Source organism: Carassius gibelio, chromosome B1, assembly GCF_023724105.1.
Source record: "Carassius gibelio isolate Cgi1373 ecotype wild population from Czech Republic chromosome B1, carGib1.2-hapl.c, whole genome shotgun sequence".
Classification (NCBI taxonomy): Eukaryota; Metazoa; Chordata; class Actinopteri; order Cypriniformes; family Cyprinidae; genus Carassius; species Carassius gibelio.
Window position 1 is genome coordinate 35,334,342 of NC_068396.1, and position 23,666 is coordinate 35,358,007.

The window sequence follows — 23,666 nt, forward strand, 5'->3', positions numbered from 1 at the left end:
AACAGCACAGCTAGGTAGAGGTTCCATTCTGCAAGTTTGTTGTGAGATGTGTCCTCTCCCTTTTCTACCTGTTGCATAGGCAAAGCACATAGCAACTTCTAATCACCAAAACAACACCTATATCTATGGGGGTACAATAGGTGTGATATATAAAAAACATACATTTGAAACTCATATCTTCTTTTGGGTTTGAGCTTTAAGTTTTAAAGATTCTAGGTCATCTGTTAACACTTGCAGCTCCAGATTAATACTGTTATAGTCAGCCATCTCTTTTATCAGCTTCATTATTCTTTAATTCAAAGTTTCTTGTTTCCGCATTAACTTTATCACAGTTCTCAATTTGAAATTCATACTGTGCTGGTACTTCAGGTTTCTACAACAGTGTTCTGCGACTCTTTTCTGGCTTTCTTCCACTTGCAGCCCTTGAATGATGAGATCACCAAAGTCAACATTTATCTTATTTGCGTCACAGTTCCCTATAGAAATAGGCTCAGCCAGGAACTGATCTGAAAATCTCATATTTGCATTATCAACAGAGTATTCAGCACTTTTTAAAATGCAGTTTAAAATATATTTTCAATGGTTTTTTTTATATAATATATTTGCTACAGGATTCCTTTATTCACCCCCCCCCGAAGCCCCCCTGAAGCCATGTGAGGCACGCAGGACTGTTGAACAAAAACACCCCTATTCTAACACTTGGAAGAGCCAGGATCATTTTTAATATAACTCAGAATGGATTCGTCTGATACACCTAGAATGCTTTGATTGTGAGTAAAACATGGGCTGATTTTCATTTTTGGCTGAACTAACCCTTTAAATGATATGGGTCATTCCTACAATTTGCCATTTTTTATACGGGCCTTATGAACAGAAACTGACCACAAATTTAAATGTACAAATAAAGACAAAAGACCTACACATAAACGCACAGCACACACATACAGACACGCTTCGATCTCAGTTTAATAAAAAAAAAATAAAAACATTAAAACAACTGGCACATACAGGTTGACACTGCAATGAAAACAGCATCTTACCTTTAATCAGACAGATTGTGAAGAAGAGAAGGGTCTTAATCATCTTCACTGGTGATAAGACTCTCGCTCATGTGAATCTGTACATATATATATATATAAACAAACAGCTCCACCTCTTCCTTTTCCTCTTTGCTAAACTCTTCTGGCTCACAGTTATGAAATACAGTCCTGCTGTCACTGACTCACAGTGGAGTTAAACCAAAGAGACTGACCACGAGCAGCTTCATGTCTGTTAACTCCTGTTCAGGTCTGAAAGCTTCTGCCACACAAATTAACACACATTTACAGAAAAAAAGTATTATATATATATAAATAAGAGTAGAAAAACACATGGGTGTTTGCATTCAAATGTGGCTTAATTTCCGTCTTTGTATTGTTTTCATCAGTCATGATGCTGTTGACTGCTACTCAATAAATAATCGAGTCAAACCAAGGAAAGGTTTAAACTGCATTTTTTATGCTTGAACAGCAGAGGGCAGAAAACTAAGACGTGTGGTACACAAAGTGAATGATTAGCAGTCTAGTCAAACAACTGACCAGCTGAAGGTGATTGATTATGTGGGTTAGTGTTCCTGTAGGACTATCACTGTGATAAATGAAAACCAAAACCAAAAACTGTATATAACAAACACACACACACAACCTCAGGCGATGACCTGTACAATATACATGATATAAACAAGGCACATATTTAATTTAGCGTGTATTAATACCTCAGTCTCATAACTGGTACGGCTCTTAAACACTCTGCTTTATTTCATATGGTCCTTCTATGCCTATGAGGCATCTCTGAACAAACACAGTGCAGTTAGAACGAATAAATAAACAGTTGCAGTAAGTACATTCAAAATGAAAATACATATGTTATGGTTGCTTTTTCTTCCTTCATTTTTACGCATCAGTTGTTTGCAGATGCTTTTGGGTGCAAGGGTGTGTCGTGTGTGTAAAACAAATGTCCAGTCGAGTTGTTTTCTTCTACATTTCCAGCAGATGCTCTGCTCCTGTGTTTAATTTGTTTATCTACAGTTTCAGTTATCTGTAATTTCATGGCAGTGTGATAAAATGACTAACAATGGTAACCTGAACAGAGAAGATCATGTGTAAACAAATGCTACTAGTTTTTCATCAATTATGAATTTCTTTCACATTTATGAGTGTACAGAAGGGCAGTTCATGTAATACTTCTTATTTTGAGATAAAAAAAAAAATAAGAGAAAAAAAGTACTTTTGCTACAATAAATGGTATTTGATTTGTTGTACAGTATTTATTTATAATTTTGTATCTAATAAAATGCTTTTTTAAGTGTCACTGAAGTGTAAATAATGTTAGGAGTCACTGTACACATTAAAAGTTCACTACACTCGTGACCAGATTCCCAATAAATGTTCTTCATCAGCCTTGACAGTTCAATGAAGAGCATCAGTGGAATCTTCACAATGCACAAGCATTAGCTGAAAACATTCTTTACAATGTTAGAATGTTATCAACACTAAGAAAAACACAGCTCTTTTAAGAACAGTTTATAGAAAGGTTCTTTGGGGAACCAAAAAGGGTTCTTCTTTGGCATCACTATAGCAAATAAAAAAATAAAAAATAAAAAACACCCCTCTGAACCCTTTATTTTTAAGAGTTGAATTAGTTGAGTGACATGCGGGGACTGACCGTGGTGTAATTACAGTAAAAATCCTCTTTATTGGAGGTTACTGTAGCATCGCTGAGAGACTCTTCATGCTTCTGGAAGCGGACTGAAGCATACAGAAGCCCATCAGAGGGGTTTGTGGGTAACTGTAATTTAGAATAGAGTGTGTTGTGTGTATCTGACGAGTCTGTGGGATGCGTGGCAGTGGAATATAACACAGTTTCCTCAGTTCCCACGACTACGCACTGTCTGACATCTCTGATATTCTCATAGTCACATGCAGCATGAAAGGCCTGAAAATAGATGAGAGAAATAAACTAGATTGATTAGGAGGGTTGTGTGATTAATTTAGATATATAAGCTGCATGTTGCAGAGTGAAGCATGGCATTGTTTTCATTTACACATGAGCATTTACAATAATATTAAAAAACAATATTTAGAAACTTTTATATTTGTATTTAATAATAGTAATAATAACAGTTTATTATTATTTTTTATTATTTTATGTATATTTATAGTAACAAAATTTTGACCAAATTGTGCAGCTCTACAAACAAGCATGGCAAACATTGTACTCAGGAGCTGAAGTATTAAGTTTTTGTTTTGCATCACACATTTACTAGTGATCTGTTTTTTTGGCACTGCTGGTCAGTCATTTCTCATGTTCTGGAATTCATTAGATTGGTTCTAGTCCTGCATCATCTGCAAATGAAATTCAACAAAATGTTCAATAAACAAGAAACTAAAGCCCCCTCACCTCTCTGCCGCTCATCTCTGTCCTGTCTGGGGAAGGGTGCTGATCTGTGGATTATAACCAGAGTACAAATGCTCACAACAAAACTTAATACTTTTAATATTCAAAAATATACTAAAGTTGCTTTAAGAGAACAGAATATGATCTGTATAGTCAATTTGGGCCTGTGTGTGCAGTATTACAGTGTCTTCAGGTATAAGGTTGGAAAATTGTCAAATAATTGGTTACAGATAACAATGCAGGCACATTTTCCAATGAATCAGATGAGAACTGGCTAAACTGCTTCAATTTCAATTTGTGTGTGATTTTGATCATCACCTTTTGTCTTGATGTATCCTAATTTGTAAAGTAACAGGACAGACGCTCCCATCAGCAGCAGAGTCACAAAGATGCAAGAGGTGATGATTCTGTCAGAAGCCCCTGGAGAACAGGTGCCAGTAATACCAGTAAAGTAAAAAAAAAAAAAAAAAAAAATAAATAAAATAAAACAGTATGTGCATTAAACCACATTTTACATAATAAACACAGCACCTATATCTCAGCATGTAGTGTTTTAGTTTTGATATTATGTGATATAATTTGCATCTGTGAATTTCCTAAAATCTATTTGTGGCTGCTCAGTTCTTTCACTTCCGCTTTCATAACCTGAGGAAATCCCATAGCTATTAAATCTCTAAATCTACCACGTCAAGACAATCACAGATGCTAATCACCTTTAAATAGAAAAAATGTAGTTCAGGTAAAGGTAAAACATACTTTTGTTGACTTCTAGACAGACTTTAGTGATGACATGATCTCCACACCAGTATATCCCAGAATCCTCTTCTCTCAGATCAGTGATGTTCACAGTAAAGACTCCAGCAGATGCTTCAAAGATGCTGAAAGAGAATCGATCATCTCTGATCGTCTCCAATGAAACTCCATCCTTCACACACATGGAGACTTCATGTGCTTTGCAGAAGCGCTTCTGATCTTCATCCTGATGTTTGCACTGGATTGACACGTCGTCTCCTTCATACTTAGTCAAGTTCAGCTCTGGAAATGATTACAGACACAAGAACATCAATTCACAGCCGGAGTTTGACATCTTCAGATGAAGAAACCTTCCTCACCCTCATTCATGATGACCATCAGATGAGTGTGAAGATAATTGAGCTCTGTTTCTAATGTCACTGCACACCAGTATTTCCCAGCATCCTCTGCTGTCAGTGCAGTGATGGTCCCAGTGAAGACACTTGCAGTGACGTTATCTTTCAGAGTCAATCTGCCAGTCTTGGTCTCTTTCTCTTCTCTCACAGTCTCACTGAGAGGATTTCTGTCTCTAGTGGAGCACTTCCCCTTACAGAGAGACTTTAGCTTTGATTTATAGATTGAATCATAAGGACAGAAGATCTCAGCAGATTCTCCTTCACGTCTCACTACTGGAGGCACTTAAAACAAACATAACACAATCGCTGAATTATTCTGAATATGTTGCATCAACCATTGGCATGCACAGTGTCTACACTCTATTGCTAGTTGGCACAGAATTGTGGCTGTAGTAAGTGCACAGCGAAGAAATAGAAAACAAAACAGCATTGTTATAACCCAAAAGGAATACACAGATAATCGCTGTATAAAAACAATATTACATATAACACTGATGAGAAGGAAAAACTGAACAGGTCTGGGGACTAATTAACAACCACTGAAACTACACAGCAAAATCCCCAGTGTTAATTTAACACTCTTGAGTGTGGACTCATATAAACACTGAAGCATTGTTAAAAGTAACACTGAAGCAGAGTTGAAGTTAATGAGATAATTAAGAAGTTAATTGAGTTATGATTGACCATTATTGAAGACACCTGATGTTAACAAGCAGAATCACAAACGAGAAAATCACAATTTGTGTGTCACCATTATAGTGGTCAGTGTTTGCTTTAGTTGGGATCTTGACCCTTCAGTTATTATCTTTAGATTTTATGGGGCTGTGGTGACTGAATTATATCATACAGACAGACCACAGCAAAGGCAATCATGTGTGCCATTGATTGTGATTTGAGCTATTTGTTATAGAGTGACCTGAATGCCTGAGTTTAAGTCTTTACTGCATACATAAATTAAGTGAAAAAGAAAAGTAAGCAACTCAGCATTTCTGACATAGTATGACATGTTTTTAATAGTTAGTTCAACGTAAAAAAGTAATCTTTTGTTTGGACACACAGACATCAGGAATCATCGTGAGCATCACAACAACGGTGACCATCAAAAAAGCATGTTGTAGCCAATAAAAACTCATCCATGGCTCCCATCATGCATTGCGGCATAAATAAATTATGAGCTGAACTGTCTTTTTAACTTTTTATTCTAACTATATTTTACTTTTGGTGTTTTTATTTTCATTTTTAGTATCTAGTTTTGTGAATTTCAGAGTTGGTCTGTTTATCTGAATATGCTGTTTGTCACCGTTGTTGAGATTCATACGCTGATTATTGTGAAATCAATCTAAATCAAACACTGACCACTATAGTGGTCATACACAAATTGTGATTTTTCTCGTTTGTGATTCTGCTTGTTAACAGCAGGTGTCTTCAATCATAACTCAATTAACTTCTTAATTATCTCATTGACTTCAACTCTGCTTCAGTGTTTATATGAGTCCACACTCAGAGTGTTAAATTAACACTGGGGATTTTGCTGTGTATAGAAAACCAGCAGGCAACATAAAAAACATAAAAAAAAACAGGGAATAGAAAACAAAAACAGACTACATGTGACATTACACCCATCTCCCAGAAGGCATGTCTCCTTGCTCCTTAGAAGAGTCCAACTGAGAAGGGACTGAGGGGCTCTGGAGGTGGGCATGGAGCAGGCGAAGGACAGGAACCAAGAGAAGGATATGGTGGAAGAAATCGGTGTGGCATGACAGAGGAAAGTGCCAAAGAAGGGCCTGGAGCAGGAGGAGCCAGATGCAGACCGAGAGTCCAGCCAGGAAGAAGGCCCATGATGGAGTTGAGGGAGGGAGAAGGCAAGGAGGAGATTTGGATGATGACACCAAGAGGACAACTGACGGAGAAGTGAAAACTCAGGTGATACCGGAGACTGGAGGCTTGGTAGGCCGGGACAAAGTTAGAGCAACTGAGGACCAAGGTGGGAGGAAGAGCCCTATAGGTCTTGAGAAACAAGATGAAACCAGAGTAAAAGACTGTGGTGGAGGCAGGTTGACGATTCACAGAGTCTGAGTCAGAGGGACAAGGAAGCAAGGAAGGATTGACGGACCCTGGTGGAGCAGAGGGAGCATGGAGGAGCTGAAGGGTTTGAAGGTGGATTCCTGTGACCTGGGAATGGCAGACAAATTAGACTCAGGGCTGAGCAGAACCAGTGGGAATGCAGGAAATACATGGCTGGGAGGAACCAGTGGAGATGGGAGAAACAGGGAAAAATCATTAATTGAATCCAATAAATAAACAACCAAACCCTATCAGAAGCAGGCATGTGGGCAGGGCTTAATTCTGTACCCTCAATCTCTCCAAGGATTCCTATGGCATCCCATGATAGGCTCAATCACATCCTCTTGTGCAGGATCATGCTCTCAGTCTGCAGTGGGCATTGCAAATGTTTTTATGCAGGGGGGTGATGGCAGGCTGGTCCATGGATCAAGAGTGGGGCTGGCGATATCCTCTACCGGGCAGATAGTGAAAGTCAATATATTATTCTCAAGCACTCACTCCACATAAGCAGCGAAGATCCCTTGAGGAATTTCCCTTGACAACTTAACCTTTGACAAGGTGATCAGTCCAAAAAAATTAAAAAAATCCATAGGCAGCTGCCCAGGTAGCCAGTCAGGTATGCCATATCTAAATGATCTTTAGTGTGGTTCTTGAGGGAGTGATCATCTTGCTATAGACCAGGAAAGTAAATAGTGTAAAGGGGCAGTGGGTGCTGCAACAAAATAATCTTATCTAGGTTTTGTCTTTCACAGAACATTGGCTGTAGTAAGTGCACGTTGAAGGAGTATATATATATATACAATCACAAATAACACTGATGAGACCTAACAATGAACAGGGCTTAAATACATAGGGAGCAAAAAAATGGAACAAGAGTGGGGACTGAGAAAACAGACAGGAAACACAGGGGGAACAAAACCAATGCATACTGCACATGACACTAGTCACTGTTTTCATGTGGGCATTTATATAAATAGAAATAGAAATAGAAATAAACACAGTATATTTTCATGTGTTCTAAAACAAAAAAGTGAAATCCAAAATAAATATATATATTGTTAATGCAGGGTAATTGGGACATTTTCCCCAGTCATCTCAGTGGCTAAAAGTGGCCAAATGTATCTAAATTTGCCCCATTCCTACATAAGTTTGACATATATAAAGCATGCATTATCTGTTCACTTCATTATTTACTGCAGTGAAATCATCTGAATGCACTCACTGATGAGGTTGAGCTGAATTTGAGTGTTCAGGGAGATGAAAGTCAGATCTGTGTCTCTGGTTTCTGCTCCACACCAGTAAACTCCAGCATCTCTCACACTCACATTACTGATGCTCACTGTAACAACTCTCTCTTCATTTCTCTCTGATGAACCACTCATTTCTGTCACTTTAGATGAGCTGATGTTCTGGCAGATGTGATTATCATCCTCTTTACAGAAATGAACTTTATGTTCCTCTGGGATCTGACAGGTGATGATGACTTCTCCACCGAGATACACAGATCCTGTCACTCTCTTTGGGTATTTTGCATCTATAAACCAAGACAATTTTACATAGAAACTGAACAAATAATTCACATACACAATATGAAGTATTCTCTGTCCCTCACCGTGTTTGACGCTCAGCTGTATCTCAGTGAATCTCTCAGTATAGTCAGATTCTTTCACTCCACACCTGTATGTTCCTGCATCTGCAGCTTTCAGCTCTCTAAAAAACACCATCAAGACTCCTGCTCTGGTGTCGTCATATAAAGAAACATCTCCATTCTCTATCCATTCATCCTGAACTCCTGGACTCTTCCTCTCTGAACATCCGTCTGATTCTTTACAGATGTATTTTGGTTTGGTTTTGTATTGAGGATGTTCACACTTGATCATCAGACGACCTCCAGAGTAGCCACTCACTCTAGACACGCCCACTTTAGCTGTCAAAGTAGATGTTTAAATCGTTTAGAATACACCTTATTAACTCAACATCCATAGCTGAGTTTCCAACACCCTGCATTTTGAAGTATCACATCAAAATCGAGTGATGCATTGCAAAAAGAGATGTGTTAAAAATGACGTGTAGAATTTTAACACGTGTTGAGTGTGCTCAGGGACAACACATGTTATGTTGACTTTATCAACAGATGTGTAATCCATGTTAACACACATTGTGTCAGGTAATTAAATACTCAGAGTTGTTATGTTACAGTGAAACACGCAGATGTAAAAACATTAACCATTTAATCAATAGTCAAGTACAGAATGCATGTGCACACAAAGTACAATAAAACGTTTCAAATTTGATCAAAGGCTGGACAGACTCAATGTGCTGTAAATTATTTAATTAATCATTCCTGAACACCTAATCCACAACACTGCTTTTGCAAAAAATTCATGAAAAGGGAACAGTTATTCAAATTTGCATTAAACTTTAAATTAAAATGTAGCAATTGGAAAAATATTGTACGCAAATAAGTTATGTTTATATAGGTATTCTTTTTTGAGAACATAGCAAACAATGCATACAATGCATAATGATGGTGAGTGCATGTTGGCACTTAATTTAAAATAAAAAGGCCTTTCTCATTCCACAGCATCTGAAATGTTGTTCTACACCGTAAAAAATTGTGCCATTAAATAACAGTAATTTACTGGCAGCAGGGGTGCCAGTAAAGTACTGTTAATTTACAACTCTCAACCATTAATTTACCACTCTTAATTTTTTTTACAGTATTTTACTGTACATTCTACCATGGAGATTAACTCCACTCCCACTGCTTCAAACAGTGATCAGAATTTGTGGCTCATCATTGACTGAAGCACAGGCTCTACTCTCCAGCACAATGGTGAACAACAAAACTACATTAACATATCTCTCTTGTGCAAACACACATTAATACAGTTGAGTTCAATATTTACTCTCATTATCAGTGTATGACTTTGCATATTTTTTTTTCTATGGATGTTCACAATATTTTATTTAAATTAACTTTTTTTCATTTGGTAAATCTGACATTTACATTTTACAGTATATTACTGTTTTTCCTTGAGTTAACGGCAATAAACTGTAGAAAAAACATTTTTTTTTGCTGGCAACCATTAATTTACGGCAACAAACTGTAGAAAAATAACTGTTTTTCTACAGTTTGTTTCCTATAAATTAATTACAGTTTATTACTGTTAAATTATGATTCATGCTGTTTTTACTTCATCTTAAATCTTTTACCCTTTAAACACTGCAACAAAATCCTTAGTTTTAAGTGAACAATAATGTGTACACACTACAGAGTGTTTGAGTAACACTGAATTAGTGAAGTTAATGAGATAATTCTGTGATTAATTTATGATTGAGCATTAGTGATGAACACCTGCTATTAACAAACAGAATCACTAAAGGAAAGAGAAACATAAGGACTACAAATGACTTCAGCCACAGCCTTGAATTCATCAAATCTCTCAAGATCTGATTAAACAACTCCTAAAACAGCTTCACCAGATTCACATTATTAACCAGACTGACTTTTCTGTCCGATGTCTACAGAAGATCTTATTGAGAGTTAAATAGGTTTAGGTGTTTTTTTTTTCCACTACCATGATGGAGGTCAGTGTCTACTTTAGTTGGGCTCTTGAACGTGACTTTTCAACAAATAAGTTTTTTTTTTTTTTTTTACATGCTGTAACAATGCATCTTTGGAACTTGTTTTTTTTTTTTTTTGCTATAACAAGTCAATGGAAGAAATAAATCTGGTATTGTTGTTCATAGATTGACAAAAACAAACACTCTATCTCATCTGATTCAATCCTGTGTCCCTTCTCTTACTGGATACTACAGCAAAATAAGAAACACTGCTGAGCCTTAAGTTATGAAAGACTGTTAAGAAAATTTATCAATGCTTTGTTTTGCTGAAATTTAGACAGAAACATCAAGAATCAGCGTATGAATCACAACAATGGTGACAATCCACAAAATAAATAAACAGATATGTTCTGAACTTCACAAAACATGCTACTAAAACTTAAGACAAAAGCAAAATGATAAGCACATAATAATTCAAGAAAATAAGTGAACAATTCAGGGGCATAATTTATTCATGCACAATGCATGCTGGGAGTCATGGATGAGTTTTATCCTGTGCTGGTACCCAGCATGCTCTGCATCATAAACCTTTTGATTGTTGCCATTGTTGAGATTCATATGCTGATTGTTGATGTCTCTCTTTGAGTGTTGCAGACACCACTGCCCAAAATATTTAAAACTCAAATTGTTGTTAAATCCATATGTTCCGGTTATCACTTTACTGTTCAATCTTATAAAATTGAAGAAACAAAAAATGTATTAATATTTCATTACTATAGCAACACTTTAAGGCAGTCTAGTAGTTGATGCCTGACAGAAACAATCATAATCACTTGACTATCAATATTAATATTAATGTACCAGATGTACTATAAAGATATAAATACAGCAATGAAACAAATTTTAAAGTACAGAAGTCAAGGGTCAGGAGACCAACTAAAGTAAACACTGATCTCCACAATGGTGATGTCAAATGAAACAGTAACATTATCATCTAAATCTCTGTAATTCTCAATAAGATCTTTTGATCTCTGATCTGATAGAAATAAAGTCAGTCTGGTTAGTAATGAGTGAAGTTGGTGAAGCTGTTTGTTGATCGTTTAAATCTTTAGTTGATTTCATCTAAGGCTGTGGCTGAAGTCAGTTGTATTTCATGTGTTTGTCTTGTTATGTTTTTTTTTTCTTCAGTGATTCTACTCATTAACAGCAGCTGTTGATCATTGTCTGAATTCACTCATTAGTTTTCATTCTCTCTGTCAGGTGGACTATATTAGTAAACTCATGTAGGGAATAGTGAATGAGGGTGTAGGGTGTGATTTGAAACACAGCCGATGAGTGTCGACTTTGAACGTTGTTAATTTACGATATATAGCAGCAGGCTACCTTCTCGAAAATGATGAATATTACCCAGAATGCACTGTTTTAATGAGTTACTGTCGAAATTATAATTATATAATTATAATTATAATTGCCTTCCAGAACTGTTAAACGACTGCTTTCCCAAACAGCAGCATCCACCTCCGAAAGCAATTACAGAATTTATTGTTTCATCTGCTCATTCTGAGGAGAGATGTATTATATATGAAAATTATTATATTTAGTAGCTGCTACTTTTCTCAGTGATGTATAGTAGCAGTTTTTCAGGATGTGATGATTTTGTTCTCTTTGACTCATTGGATGGAAACGGTGCTTGTTCACAAATGTTTTGTGCGATATTCCAATTTTGCGCATAAGTAAAATTTACAACTTTAAATGGAAACCTGGTTACTGTGAATCTGCATAGAAATGTTTGATAGCTACATTGTGATTCATCTGAATGCACTCACTGATGAGGTTGAGCTGAATCTGAGTGTTCAGGGAGATGAAAGTCAGATCTGTGTCTCTGGTTTCTGCTCCACACCAGTAAACTCCAGCATCTCTCACACTCACATTACTGATGCTCACTGTAACAACTCTCTCTTCATTTCTCTCTGATGAACCACTCATTTCTGTCACTTTAGATGAGCTGATGTTCTGGCAGATGTGATTATCATCCTCTTTACAGACATGAACTTTATGTTTCTCTGGGATCTGACAGGTGATGTGAACTTCGCCAAGAAATGCAGTTTTATTCACAACCACTGGATATTTTGCATCTACAAACCAAGACAAGTAAACATAAAGATGAGAAAAATTACTTTATATATATATATAAGATTCAGTATTCCATGTCCCTCACCGTGTCTGAGGCTCAGCTGTAGTTCAGTGAATCTCTCAGTATATTCAGATTCTTTCACTCCACACCTGTATTTTCCTGCATCTGCTGCTTTCAGCTCTCTAAAAAACACCATCAAGACTCCTGCTCTGGTGTCGTCATATAAAGAAACATCTCCATTCTCTATCCATTCATCCTGAACTCCTGGACTCTTCCTCTCTGAACATCCGTCTGATTCTTTACAGATGTATTTTGGATTGGTTTTGTATTGAGGATGTTGACACTTGATCATCAAACCACCTCCAGAGTAGACGCTCACACTAGACACGCCCACTTTAGCTGTCAATCACAGATATCACTTCTAATTATAATCAAATCTGACACAAACACAGACTGTAAAAATCTTGATTCGGTTTAGTTTTACTCACTAATAATACGTAGATGAACAGTAGTAATAATGGAGTAACTGTACGAGTGTCTGTTGATCCAAACTCCACACAAATAAACTCCTCCATCATCTGGTGTCACAGCAGTGATTCTCACACTCAAGAGGTTTTGTCTGTTATCATAGATGCTCAATCTTTCTTTCTGATACCATTTGTCATCAGTGGAGATCATCTCATCAATGATGTCATTTCTTGTTTTGAATATGATCTTTCTAAGATACTTTTGATCCTTTGAGTATTCACAGCTGAAAGCAGCAGTTTCTCCACTATTTACTCTCACTGTCTCTGATGCTCCACAACATGAATCTGTCAACATTCAAAGTTTTATTTGTGATGTGAGTAAACTACAGAAAAATATGAATCAAAGCATTGAAAAACTGATCTGATTGAAAGCTTGTATTACTCACCAATAATATGTAGATGAACAGTATTAATAATGGAGTAACTGTACGAGTGTCTGTCGATCCAAACTCCACACAAATAAACTCCTCCATCATCTGGTGTCACAGCAGTGATTCTCACACTGAAGAAGTTTTTATGTTTCTCATCAGAAATACTGAATCTTTCTTTCATCTTCCATCTGCTGTAAATCGTCTCAATGGAGTCTTTTCCTTCTTTGAATATGATCTCAGGATCATGTATATGATTGTATGAATATTCACAGCTGAAGGTGGCAGATTTTCCAATATTCAGCATCACTCTCTTTGACACTTTACAACATGAATCTGTAATTTACAAAATAAGGAAACCAACGTGTTCTGTGTCATAAAACTGCTTATTTAATTTATGCATTTAGCAGTCACTTTTATTCAAAGCGACTTACAGTGCATTCAGACTATAATTTTTTACATATCATGTGTTCCCAGGGTATCGAGCCCCGAACCTTGCGCTTGATAGCGCAGTGCTCTACCAATTGAGTTACAGGAACACTACACTGAAAAAAGTAATATGTAAATTTACTTAATTTTTATTTGGCAAGTTTTTGCACAAGCATTTTTCAAGTAAATTTAACACATTTGGAAATTAAGTAAATCTACTTAACTAAGTTAAGTAAAAAAAATAAAATAATAATAAGTACATTTTCTTGAGTAAAATTTAATTAAATAATATTAAATTAATGCATTTAGCAGACACTTTTATCCAAAGCAACTTACAGTGCATTCAGGCTAACAATTTTCACCTATCATGTGTTCCCGGGGAATCGAACCCCCAACCTTACACTTGCTAATGCAATGTTCTACCACTGAGCTACAGGAACACTTTAAGATTTTGTGAAAAATAAGTGAAAACTTCACTTACTTACTTTTTTATTTTGGAAAAGTTTTTACACTAACAAAAAACCTGAAACAGATATTCTAGAAATTTCTAAATGTAAAATAATTTTTTTTCAAAACAGTTTTATCAAATGAGGGTAAATAAGTCTCTCACTTCTGTCCCTTTAAACAGACAAAAGAAATAGCACTGTAAAACCCGATAAGTAAACTTTACTCAAACCGTTTGAGTAAACAGATTGCCTTGATTTAAACCATGTAAGTTTTAAAACTTTGCATTTAAGTAATTAAGTGATTAACTGAGTGATAATTGTGAATTAGTGATGAACAGCTGCTGTTAACAAACAGAATCACTGAAGAAAAGAGAAACACAAGAACTACTACAACTGACTTCAGACACAGCCTTAGATGAAATCAACTGAAATAAAATACATGAAATCTCTCAAGATCTGATTAAACAACCCCACAAACAGCATCACCAGCTCCACTTATTAATAACCAGACTGACTTTATTTCTGTCAGACGTCTATAGAAGATCTTATTGAGAATGAACTAAGGTTTAGATGTTGATTTATTGTTTCATTTGAAGTAACCATGTTAGAGATCAGTGTTTGCTTTAGTTGGGCTCTTGACCCTTGATTTCTGTCTTAGTCTTTTCTCTGGCTGTTATAACCGTGTGTTTCTAAAACACATTTGTTGTAACTCAAAAGCCCAGAAGAAAAGCCATCAGGTGTTAACCTGTGCCTAGGTGTAGGTTGTTATACTTTATATCGGTGATGATAATCATCAATTATTTATCTGTATGGCGTCTAAAGAAGTAGGTGTTGTGTAATTAGTAGAAGTGATTCTAGTAAAAATGACACCAAGAACCAGTGATTTTGTAATAAACAGTTAATATATATATATATATATATATATATATATATATATTATTTTTTATGGTCACCATTGTTGAGGTTCATAATCTGATTATTGATGTCTTTGTGTGACTGTTTGACACTGTGGCAGACCACACTGTTTGAAAAATCATTCAGATTAACGGATTATCACAGAACCACTGGCTCTTTGAATCATTTTTACTATAATTAATCAAATTACACAACACCTATTTCATCAGAGATTAGACTCTGTACAGTTCAATAATTGATGATTATCATCACCAATATAAAGTATAACAACCTACACCTAGGTACAGGTTAACACCTGATGGCTTCTCTTCTGGGTGTTTGAATTACAACAAATGTGTTTTAGAAACACACGGTTATAACAACCAGAGAAAAGACTAAGAGAGAAATCAAGGGTCAAGAGCCCAACTAAAGTAAACACTGATCTCCACAATGGTGATGTCAAATGAAACAGTAACATTATCATCTAAATCTCTGTAATTCTCAATAAGATCTTTTGATCTCTGATCTGATAGAAATAAAGTCAGTCTGGTTAGTAATGAGTGAAGTTGGTGAAGCTGTTTGTTGATCGTTTAAATCTTTAGTTGATTTCATCTAAGGCTGTGGCTGAAGTCAGTTGTATTTCATGTGTTTGTCTTGTTATGTTTTTTTTTTCTTCAGTGATTCTACTCATTAACAGCAGCTGTTGATCATTGTCTGAATTCACTCATTAGTTTTCATTCTCTCTGTCAGGTGGACTATATTAGTAAACTCATGTAGGGAATAGTGAATGAGGGTGTAGGGTGTGATTTGAAACACAGCCGATGAGTGTCGACTTTGAACGTTGTTAATTTACGATATATAGCAGCAGGCTACCTTCTCGAAAATGATGAATATTACCCAGAATGCACTGTTTTAATGAGTTACTGTCGAAATTATAATTATATAATTATAATTATAATTGCCTTCCAGAACTGTTAAACGACTGCTTTCCCAAACAGCAGCATCCACCTCCGAAAGCAATTACAGAATTTATTGTTTCATCTGCTCATTCTGAGGAGAGATGTATTATATATGAAAATTATTATATTTAGTAGCTGCTACTTTTCTCAGTGATGTATAGTAGCAGTTTTTCAGGATGTGATGATTTTGTTCTCTTTGACTCATTGGATGGAAACGGTGCTTGTTCACAAATGTTTTGTGCGATATTCCAATTTTGCGCATAAGTAAAATTTACAACTTTAAATGGAAACCTGGTTACTGTGAATCTGCATAGAAATGTTTGATAGCTACATTGTGATTCATCTGAATGCACTCACTGATGAGGTTGAGCTGAATCTGAGTGTTCAGGGAGATGAAAGTCAGATCTGTGTCTCTGGTTTCTGCTCCACACCAGTAAACTCCAGCATCTCTCACACTCACATTACTGATGCTCACTGTAACAACTCTCTCTTCATTTCTCTCTGATGAACCACTCATTTCTGTCACTTTAGATGAGCTGATGTTCTGGCAGATGTGATTATCATCCTCTTTACAGACATGAACTTTATGTTTCTCTGGGATCTGACAGGTGATGTGAACTTCGCCAAGAAATGCAGTTTTATTCACAACCACTGGATATTTTGCATCTACAAACCAAGACAAGTAAACATAAAGATGAGAAAAATTACTTTATATATATATATAAGATTCAGTATTCCATGTCCCTCACCGTGTCTGAGGCTCAGCTGTAGTTCAGTGAATCTCTCAGTATATTCAGATTCTTTCACTCCACACCTGTATTTTCCTGCATCTGCTGCTTTCAGCTCTCTAAAAAACACCATCAAGACTCCTGCTCTGGTGTCGTCATATAAAGAAACATCTCCATTCTCTATCCATTCATCCTGAACTCCTGGACTCTTCCTCTCTGAACATCCGTCTGATTCTTTACAGATGTATTTTGGATTGGTTTTGTATTGAGGATGTTGACACTTGATCATCAAACCACCTCCAGAGTAGACGCTCACACTAGACACGCCCACTTTAGCTGTCAATCACAGATATCACTTCTAATTATAATCAAATCTGACACAAACACAGACTGTAAAAATCTTGATTCGGTTTAGTTTTACTCACTAATAATACGTAGATGAACAGTAGTAATAATGGAGTAACTGTACGAGTGTCTGTTGATCCAAACTCCACACAAATAAACTCCTCCATCATCTGGTGTCACAGCAGTGATTCTCACACTCAAGAGGTTTTGTCTGTTATCATAGATGCTCAATCTTTCTTTCTGATACCATTTGTCATCAGTGGAGATCATCTCATCAATGATGTCATTTCTTGTTTTGAATATGATCTTTCTAAGATACTTTTGATCCTTTGAGTATTCACAGCTGAAAGCAGCAGTTTCTCCACTATTTACTCTCACTGTCTCTGATGCTCCACAACATGAATCTGTCAACATTCAAAGTTTTATTTGTGATGTGAGTAAACTACAGAAAAATATGAATCAAAGCATTGAAAAACTGATCTGATTGAAAGCTTGTATTACTCACCAATAATATGTAGATGAACAGTATTAATAATGGAGTAACTGTACGAGTGTCTGTCGATCCAAACTCCACACAAATAAACTCCTCCATCATCTGGTGTCACAGCAGTGATTCTCACACTGAAGAAGTTTTTATGTTTCTCATCAGAAATACTGAATCTTTCTTTCATCTTCCATCTGCTGTAAATCGTCTCAATGGAGTCTTTTCCTTCTTTGAATATGATCTCAGGATCATGTATATGATTGTATGAATATTCACAGCTGAAGGTGGCAGATTTTCCAATATTCAGCATCACTCTCTTTGACACTTTACAACATGAATCTGTAATTTACAAAATAAGGAAACCAACGTGTTCTGTGTCATAAAACTGCTTATTTAATTTATGCATTTAGCAGTCACTTTTATTCAAAGCGACTTACAGTGCATTCAGACTATAATTTTTTACATATCATGTGTTCCCAGGGTATCGAGCCCCGAACCTTGCGCTTGATAGCGCAGTGCTCTACCAATTGAGTTACAGGAACACTACACTGAAAAAAGTAATATGTAAATTTACTTAATTTTTATTTGGCAAGTTTTTGCACAAGCATTTTTCAAGTAAATTTAACACATTTGGAAATTAAGTAAATCTACTTAACTAAGTTAAGTAAAAAAAATAAAATAATAATAAGTACATTTTCTTGAGTAAAATTTAATTAAATAATATTAAATTAATGCATTTAGCAGACACTTTTATCCAAAGCAACTTACAGTGCATTCAGGCTAACAATTTTCACCTATCATGTGTTCCCGGGGAATCGAACCCCCAACCTTACACTTGCTAATGCAATGTTCTACCACTGAGCTACAGGAACACTTTAAGATTTTGTGAAAAATAAGTGAAAACTTCACTTACTTACTTTTTTATTTTGGAAAAGTTTTTACACTAACAAAAAACCTGAAACAGATATTCTAGAAATTTCTAAATGTAAAATAATTTTTTTTCAAAACAGTTTTATCAAATGAGGGTAAATAAGTCTCTCACTTCTGTCCCTTTAAACAGACAAAAGAAATAGCACTGTAAAACCCGATAAGTAAACTTTACTCAAACCGTTTGAGTAAACAGATTGCCTTGATTTAAACCATGTAAGTTTTAAAACTTTGCATTTAAGTAATTAAGTGATTAACTGAGTGATAATTGTGAATTAGTGATGAACAGCTGCTGTTAACAAACAGAATCACTGAAGAAAAGAGAAACACAAGAACTACTACAACTGACTTCAGACACAGCCTTAGATGAAATCAACTGAAATAAAATACATGAAATCTCTCAAGATCTGATTAAACAACCCCACAAACAGCATCACCAGCTCCACTTATTAATAACCAGACTGACTTTATTTCTGTCAGACGTCTATAGAAGATCTTATTGAGAATGAACTAAGGTTTAGATGTTGATTTATTGTTTCATTTGAAGTAACCATGTTAGAGATCAGTGTTTGCTTTAGTTGGGCTCTTGACCCTTGATTTCTGTCTTAGTCTTTTCTCTGGCTGTTATAACCGTGTGTTTCTAAAACACATTTGTTGTAACTCAAAAGCCCAGAAGAAAAGCCATCAGGTGTTAACCTGTGCCTAGGTGTAGGTTGTTATACTTTATATCGGTGATGATAATCATCAATTATTTATCTGTATGGCGTCTAAAGAAGTAGGTGTTGTGTAATTAGTAGAAGTGATTCTAGTAAAAATGACACCAAGAACCAGTGATTTTGTAATAAACAGTTAATATATATATATATATATATATATATATATATATATTATTTTTTATGGTCACCATTGTTGAGGTTCATAATCTGATTATTGATGTCTTTGTGTGACTGTTTGACACTGTGGCAGACCACACTGTTTGAAAAATCATTCAGATTAACGGATTATCACAGAACCACTGGCTCTTTGAATCATTTTTACTATAATTAATCAAATTACACAACACCTATTTCATCAGAGATTAGACTCTGTACAGTTCAATAATTGATGATTATCATCACCAATATAAAGTATAACAACCTACACCTAGGTACAGGTTAACACCTGATGGCTTCTCTTCTGGGTGTTTGAATTACAACAAATGTGTTTTAGAAACACACGGTTATAACAACCAGAGAAAAGACTAAGAGAGAAATCAAGGGTCAAGAGCCCAACTAAAGCAAACACTGATCTCTAACATGGTTACTTCAAATGAAACAATAAATCAACATCTAACCCTTAGTTCATTCTCAATAAGATCTTCTGTAGACGTCTGACAGAAATAAAGTCAGTCTGGTTGTTAATAAGTGGAGCTGCTGATGCTGTTTGTGGGGTTGTTTAATCAGATCTTGAGAGATTTCATGTATTTTATTTCAGTTGATTTCATCTAAGGCTGTGTCTGAAGTCAGTTGTAGTAGTTCTTGTGTTTCTCTTTTCTTCAGTAATTCTGTTTGTTAACAGCAGCAGTTCATCACTAATGAACAATTATCACTCAGTTAATCACTTAATTTTTAAATGCAAAGTTTTAAAACTTACATGGTTTAAATCAAGGCAATCTGTTTACTCAAACGGTTTGAGTAAAGTTTACTTATCGTGTTTTACAGTGCTATTTCTTTTGTCTGTTTTCTTAATTGCAGAATATTTATCATGTGCATCCAGTCCTTCGTGCTGTCTTTGCTGTAAACTGGTTTAAAGGGACAGAAGTGAGAGACTTATTTACCTTCATTTGATAAAACTGTTTTGAAAAAAAATATTTTACATTTAGAAATTTCTAGAATATCTGTTTCGGTTTTTTTGTAAAAACTTTTCCAAAATAAAAAAGTAAGTAAGTGAAGTTTTCACTTATTTTTCACAAGATCTTGAAGTGTTCCTGTAGCTCAGTGGTAGAACATTACATTAGCAAGTGCAAGGTTGGGGGTTCGATTCCCCGGGAACACATGATAGGTGAAAATTGTTAGCCTGAATGCACTGTAAGTTGCTTTGGATAAAAGTGTCTGCTAAATGCATTAATTTAATATTATTTAATTAAATTTTACTCAATAAAATATACTTATTATTATTTTTATTTTTTTACTTAACTTAGTTAAGTAGATTTACTTAATTTCCAAATGTGTTAAATTTACTTGAAAAATGCTTGTGCAAAAACTTGCCAAATAAAAATTAAGTAAATTTACTTATTACTTTTTTCAGTGTATAAAGGTTGACGTCACTGTATTCTGTTTGCAGCTATATCTTTATTTGTGCTTTTTTTAGGCACATGATTGCCTGTTAATAAGCGGAGTAGGACGGGATTTAATGATGTAGGCGATTTGTGATGTGCTTCTTTTCCTTATTTTTAATCTTTATTGTTAACCATATTGATGAGAAATGTGATGCATATGCAAATAATGTAAAGTGCATAGGCTTATTTAATTCAGTTTTGTTCTATAATGTTGTAATCATTTTTTTTCTGCACACACACACATACACTACACTAACACGTTTTCAAACAGAAGCTTGTAACACACATGATATCTATCACAGCATATAATGACCACTAAAAATACAAATTATATATATTTTCATTCAAATAAAAGGAAAATTAAAAGTGAGTTTAATCCAAGCAGCTCTAAAAGATCTTAGAATAGTTCTGCATCCTTCTGAAGGCACTTCGTCTGTGTTCGCGGGGTTGCAGATGCCTGTCAAAGTTGATTTCATTACTATAGCAACAGTAAAACTGTCATGTTGTTATAATGAGAAAACAACTTTTGTTATGTCGAGATAACAAGAAAATTAAGTCGTTATAACGAGTAAACGACTTTCGTTATGTCGAGATGATGACAAAATTAAGTCATTATAACGAGAAAATAAGAAGGAAAAAAAATCATAATTCATGGCCACTTAGAACTTCTGTATGTATGTATATATATATATATATATATATATATATATATATATATATATATATATATATATATATATATATATAGACAGTGAATGCTAGATATATATATAGATAGATAGATAGATAGATAGATAGATAGATAGATAGACATATTGTTAGTAGTCTTATAGAGACTTAAAATGACTGACCTTCTTTCACATTTAAAATCATATCAATAGACCATTTGTCTTTAACTCTTATCATGTATCTTCCAGCATCTCGTTGGTTCAAATCTCTGATGTAGATCATAAGGTTTCCCTCATCGTTTTGAAACAGCGTGAATCGTCCTTCATTAATCCATTTGTAATGTTTCTTATATTTTATTATTGTTCTCCACTCAGATAATCTGGTCATATACTTATAATTTGCACTGAACCAAAGTTCCTTCGAATCAACAAGAACACTTCCTCCAGAATATCCAGTGACATCAATGACTTTTTCTGCAGCTGTCAATCAGATTAATACTGTGATCAGAAAGCTGATGAACAGAAAACAGCATCATTACTGCAGTGATGAAAGAGAAAAGCTCTGACCTGAGATCAGGTAGAAAGTGAAGAAGATGAGGAGGATCTTCATTGTGACTTGAGTTCAGTCTTCTTTCTGCTGAATGATCTCTGTGTGAATCTCTCTGTCTCTACATCTGTCTGCTTTAGTTACTTCCTCTTTATTCAGCTCTTTATCAGTAATGAACAGCCTTACTGGCTCCTCCCCCCATCACCATTGACTGAATATCACATTAATCACACTGAAAGAGTGTCACCTACTGGAGGATACAGTGTCTGATAGTGAGAGATCATACAGGCTTCATGTGCTCTATGTAAGCAAGTAGGGGTACCTGCAACCTGGAGCAATGGGCGTGCCAAAAGGTGGGCGTGCCGAAAGGTTTAGTGAAAACTGGCTGTTCCGCCTAAAGGTGAGCCATACTCTTAATCGCTATTGGCCTATAGATTAATAGAAAGCGATAAATTAAACACATAATCCTATTAAACCAATTGAAATTTATCCAATGTAAAAACAGCGTTATTGATGTGAAGAATATTATTTTTAATTGTAAAGTGTTACCCTAGAAAACTAGATTTTGCCTGATAGAAAAAAAAAAGATATAGTTGACAAAACCACTAAATTATGAAATTAGTCAGAAGAGTTTAGTAAGCTTATGTTACGTGACATAAGCTTACAAAAAGACAGCATTATCCACTACAACATTTATTTATCTTTGAGTTTCAGTTGTCAATTCAAGTGATCACATTCACAATTCACAACTAACATCTGGACTGACAGACTTGCAGTCAACGATACCTACACAAAAGAAAAAACTCATGTTGAGAGATTCAAAGGTCCGTGTACGTTTTGATAGTTTGTTTTCCAATTTGAAATGAAATAAGCAGAAACGAGAAAACGGCCCCTTTATTCGTTTTTCGTTTTTTTGAAAAAAAACGAAAAACGAGATTTCGGCTTGATTTTTTGTTTTTTAGTTCAGAGACATAAAACGAATAAATGACTTCAAAATTCGTTTTCCACATGTGGGCGGTGCTAAGACGCCCCCTTCCGCCGATTGGTCAAGCAAATCTGAGCATGTTACGTCATCAGTTGTCGCTCAGGTCTGTTCAACAAAATAATAGTCCTCTAACGTTACTATGGCTACCGATTCTTAAACTGTGCAGGGCAGGTCCTGTTGGGCTTTCTTCTGTGCAACTTTACGCGTTTTACAGAAATCTTTACATCAGAAATATTAAATATTAGTCTGCCACCAGCCCGTTTTAATTAGCGGTGCGGAGTTAAATCTGTGTGTTGAAGCTGCGCTAGACAGCGCCGAGCGGGAGAGGATCAATGACCAGTGTTCGGTCAGCAGTCAGAACTTGGGTACCGATGATGATGAAATACATTTTTACTGAAAATGACCCGCGAGTATGATTGACAGGACGATAGCGGAGACAATTAGAAGCGCAATATAACGTCTGTAAAAAAAAAAAAAAAAAAAAAAAAAAAAAAAAAAAAAAAAAAATATATATATATATATATATATATATATATATATATATATATATATATATATATATATATATATATATATATATATATATTCATATAAGTGACTTTGTCTTTGTTTTTAATAAAATAATTTTGAACCACAAACCGAGCCTTCGTTTTAAAGGGCGATTTGCAAATATATTTTATTTATTTGTTATAAT

The 23,666-nt window shown here is 35.2% G+C and overlaps 1 protein-coding gene across 1 annotated transcript in view; it reads right to left on the reverse strand.

Moving 5' to 3' along the window:
• The window catches only part of LOC127948417 (uncharacterized), a 155,943-nt gene that overhangs the window by 1,027 nt on the left and 131,250 nt on the right, over positions 1–23,666 (reverse strand). Inside the window, exons 7-14 of the mRNA XM_052544850.1 lie at positions 12,041–12,349; positions 8,260–8,574; positions 7,870–8,181; positions 4,548–4,865; positions 4,192–4,470; positions 3,754–3,855; positions 3,439–3,482; positions 1,041–2,973 (exon numbers count right to left, since the gene is read on the reverse strand). Of these exons, the coding sequence (XP_052400810.1) occupies positions 2,677–2,973; positions 3,439–3,482; positions 3,754–3,855; positions 4,192–4,470; positions 4,548–4,865; positions 7,870–8,181; positions 8,260–8,574; positions 12,041–12,349 (1,976 nt within the window). The 3' untranslated portion in view covers positions 1,041–2,676. The remainder of the gene's footprint in view (positions 1–1,040; positions 2,974–3,438; positions 3,483–3,753; positions 3,856–4,191; positions 4,471–4,547; positions 4,866–7,869; positions 8,182–8,259; positions 8,575–12,040; positions 12,350–23,666) is intronic.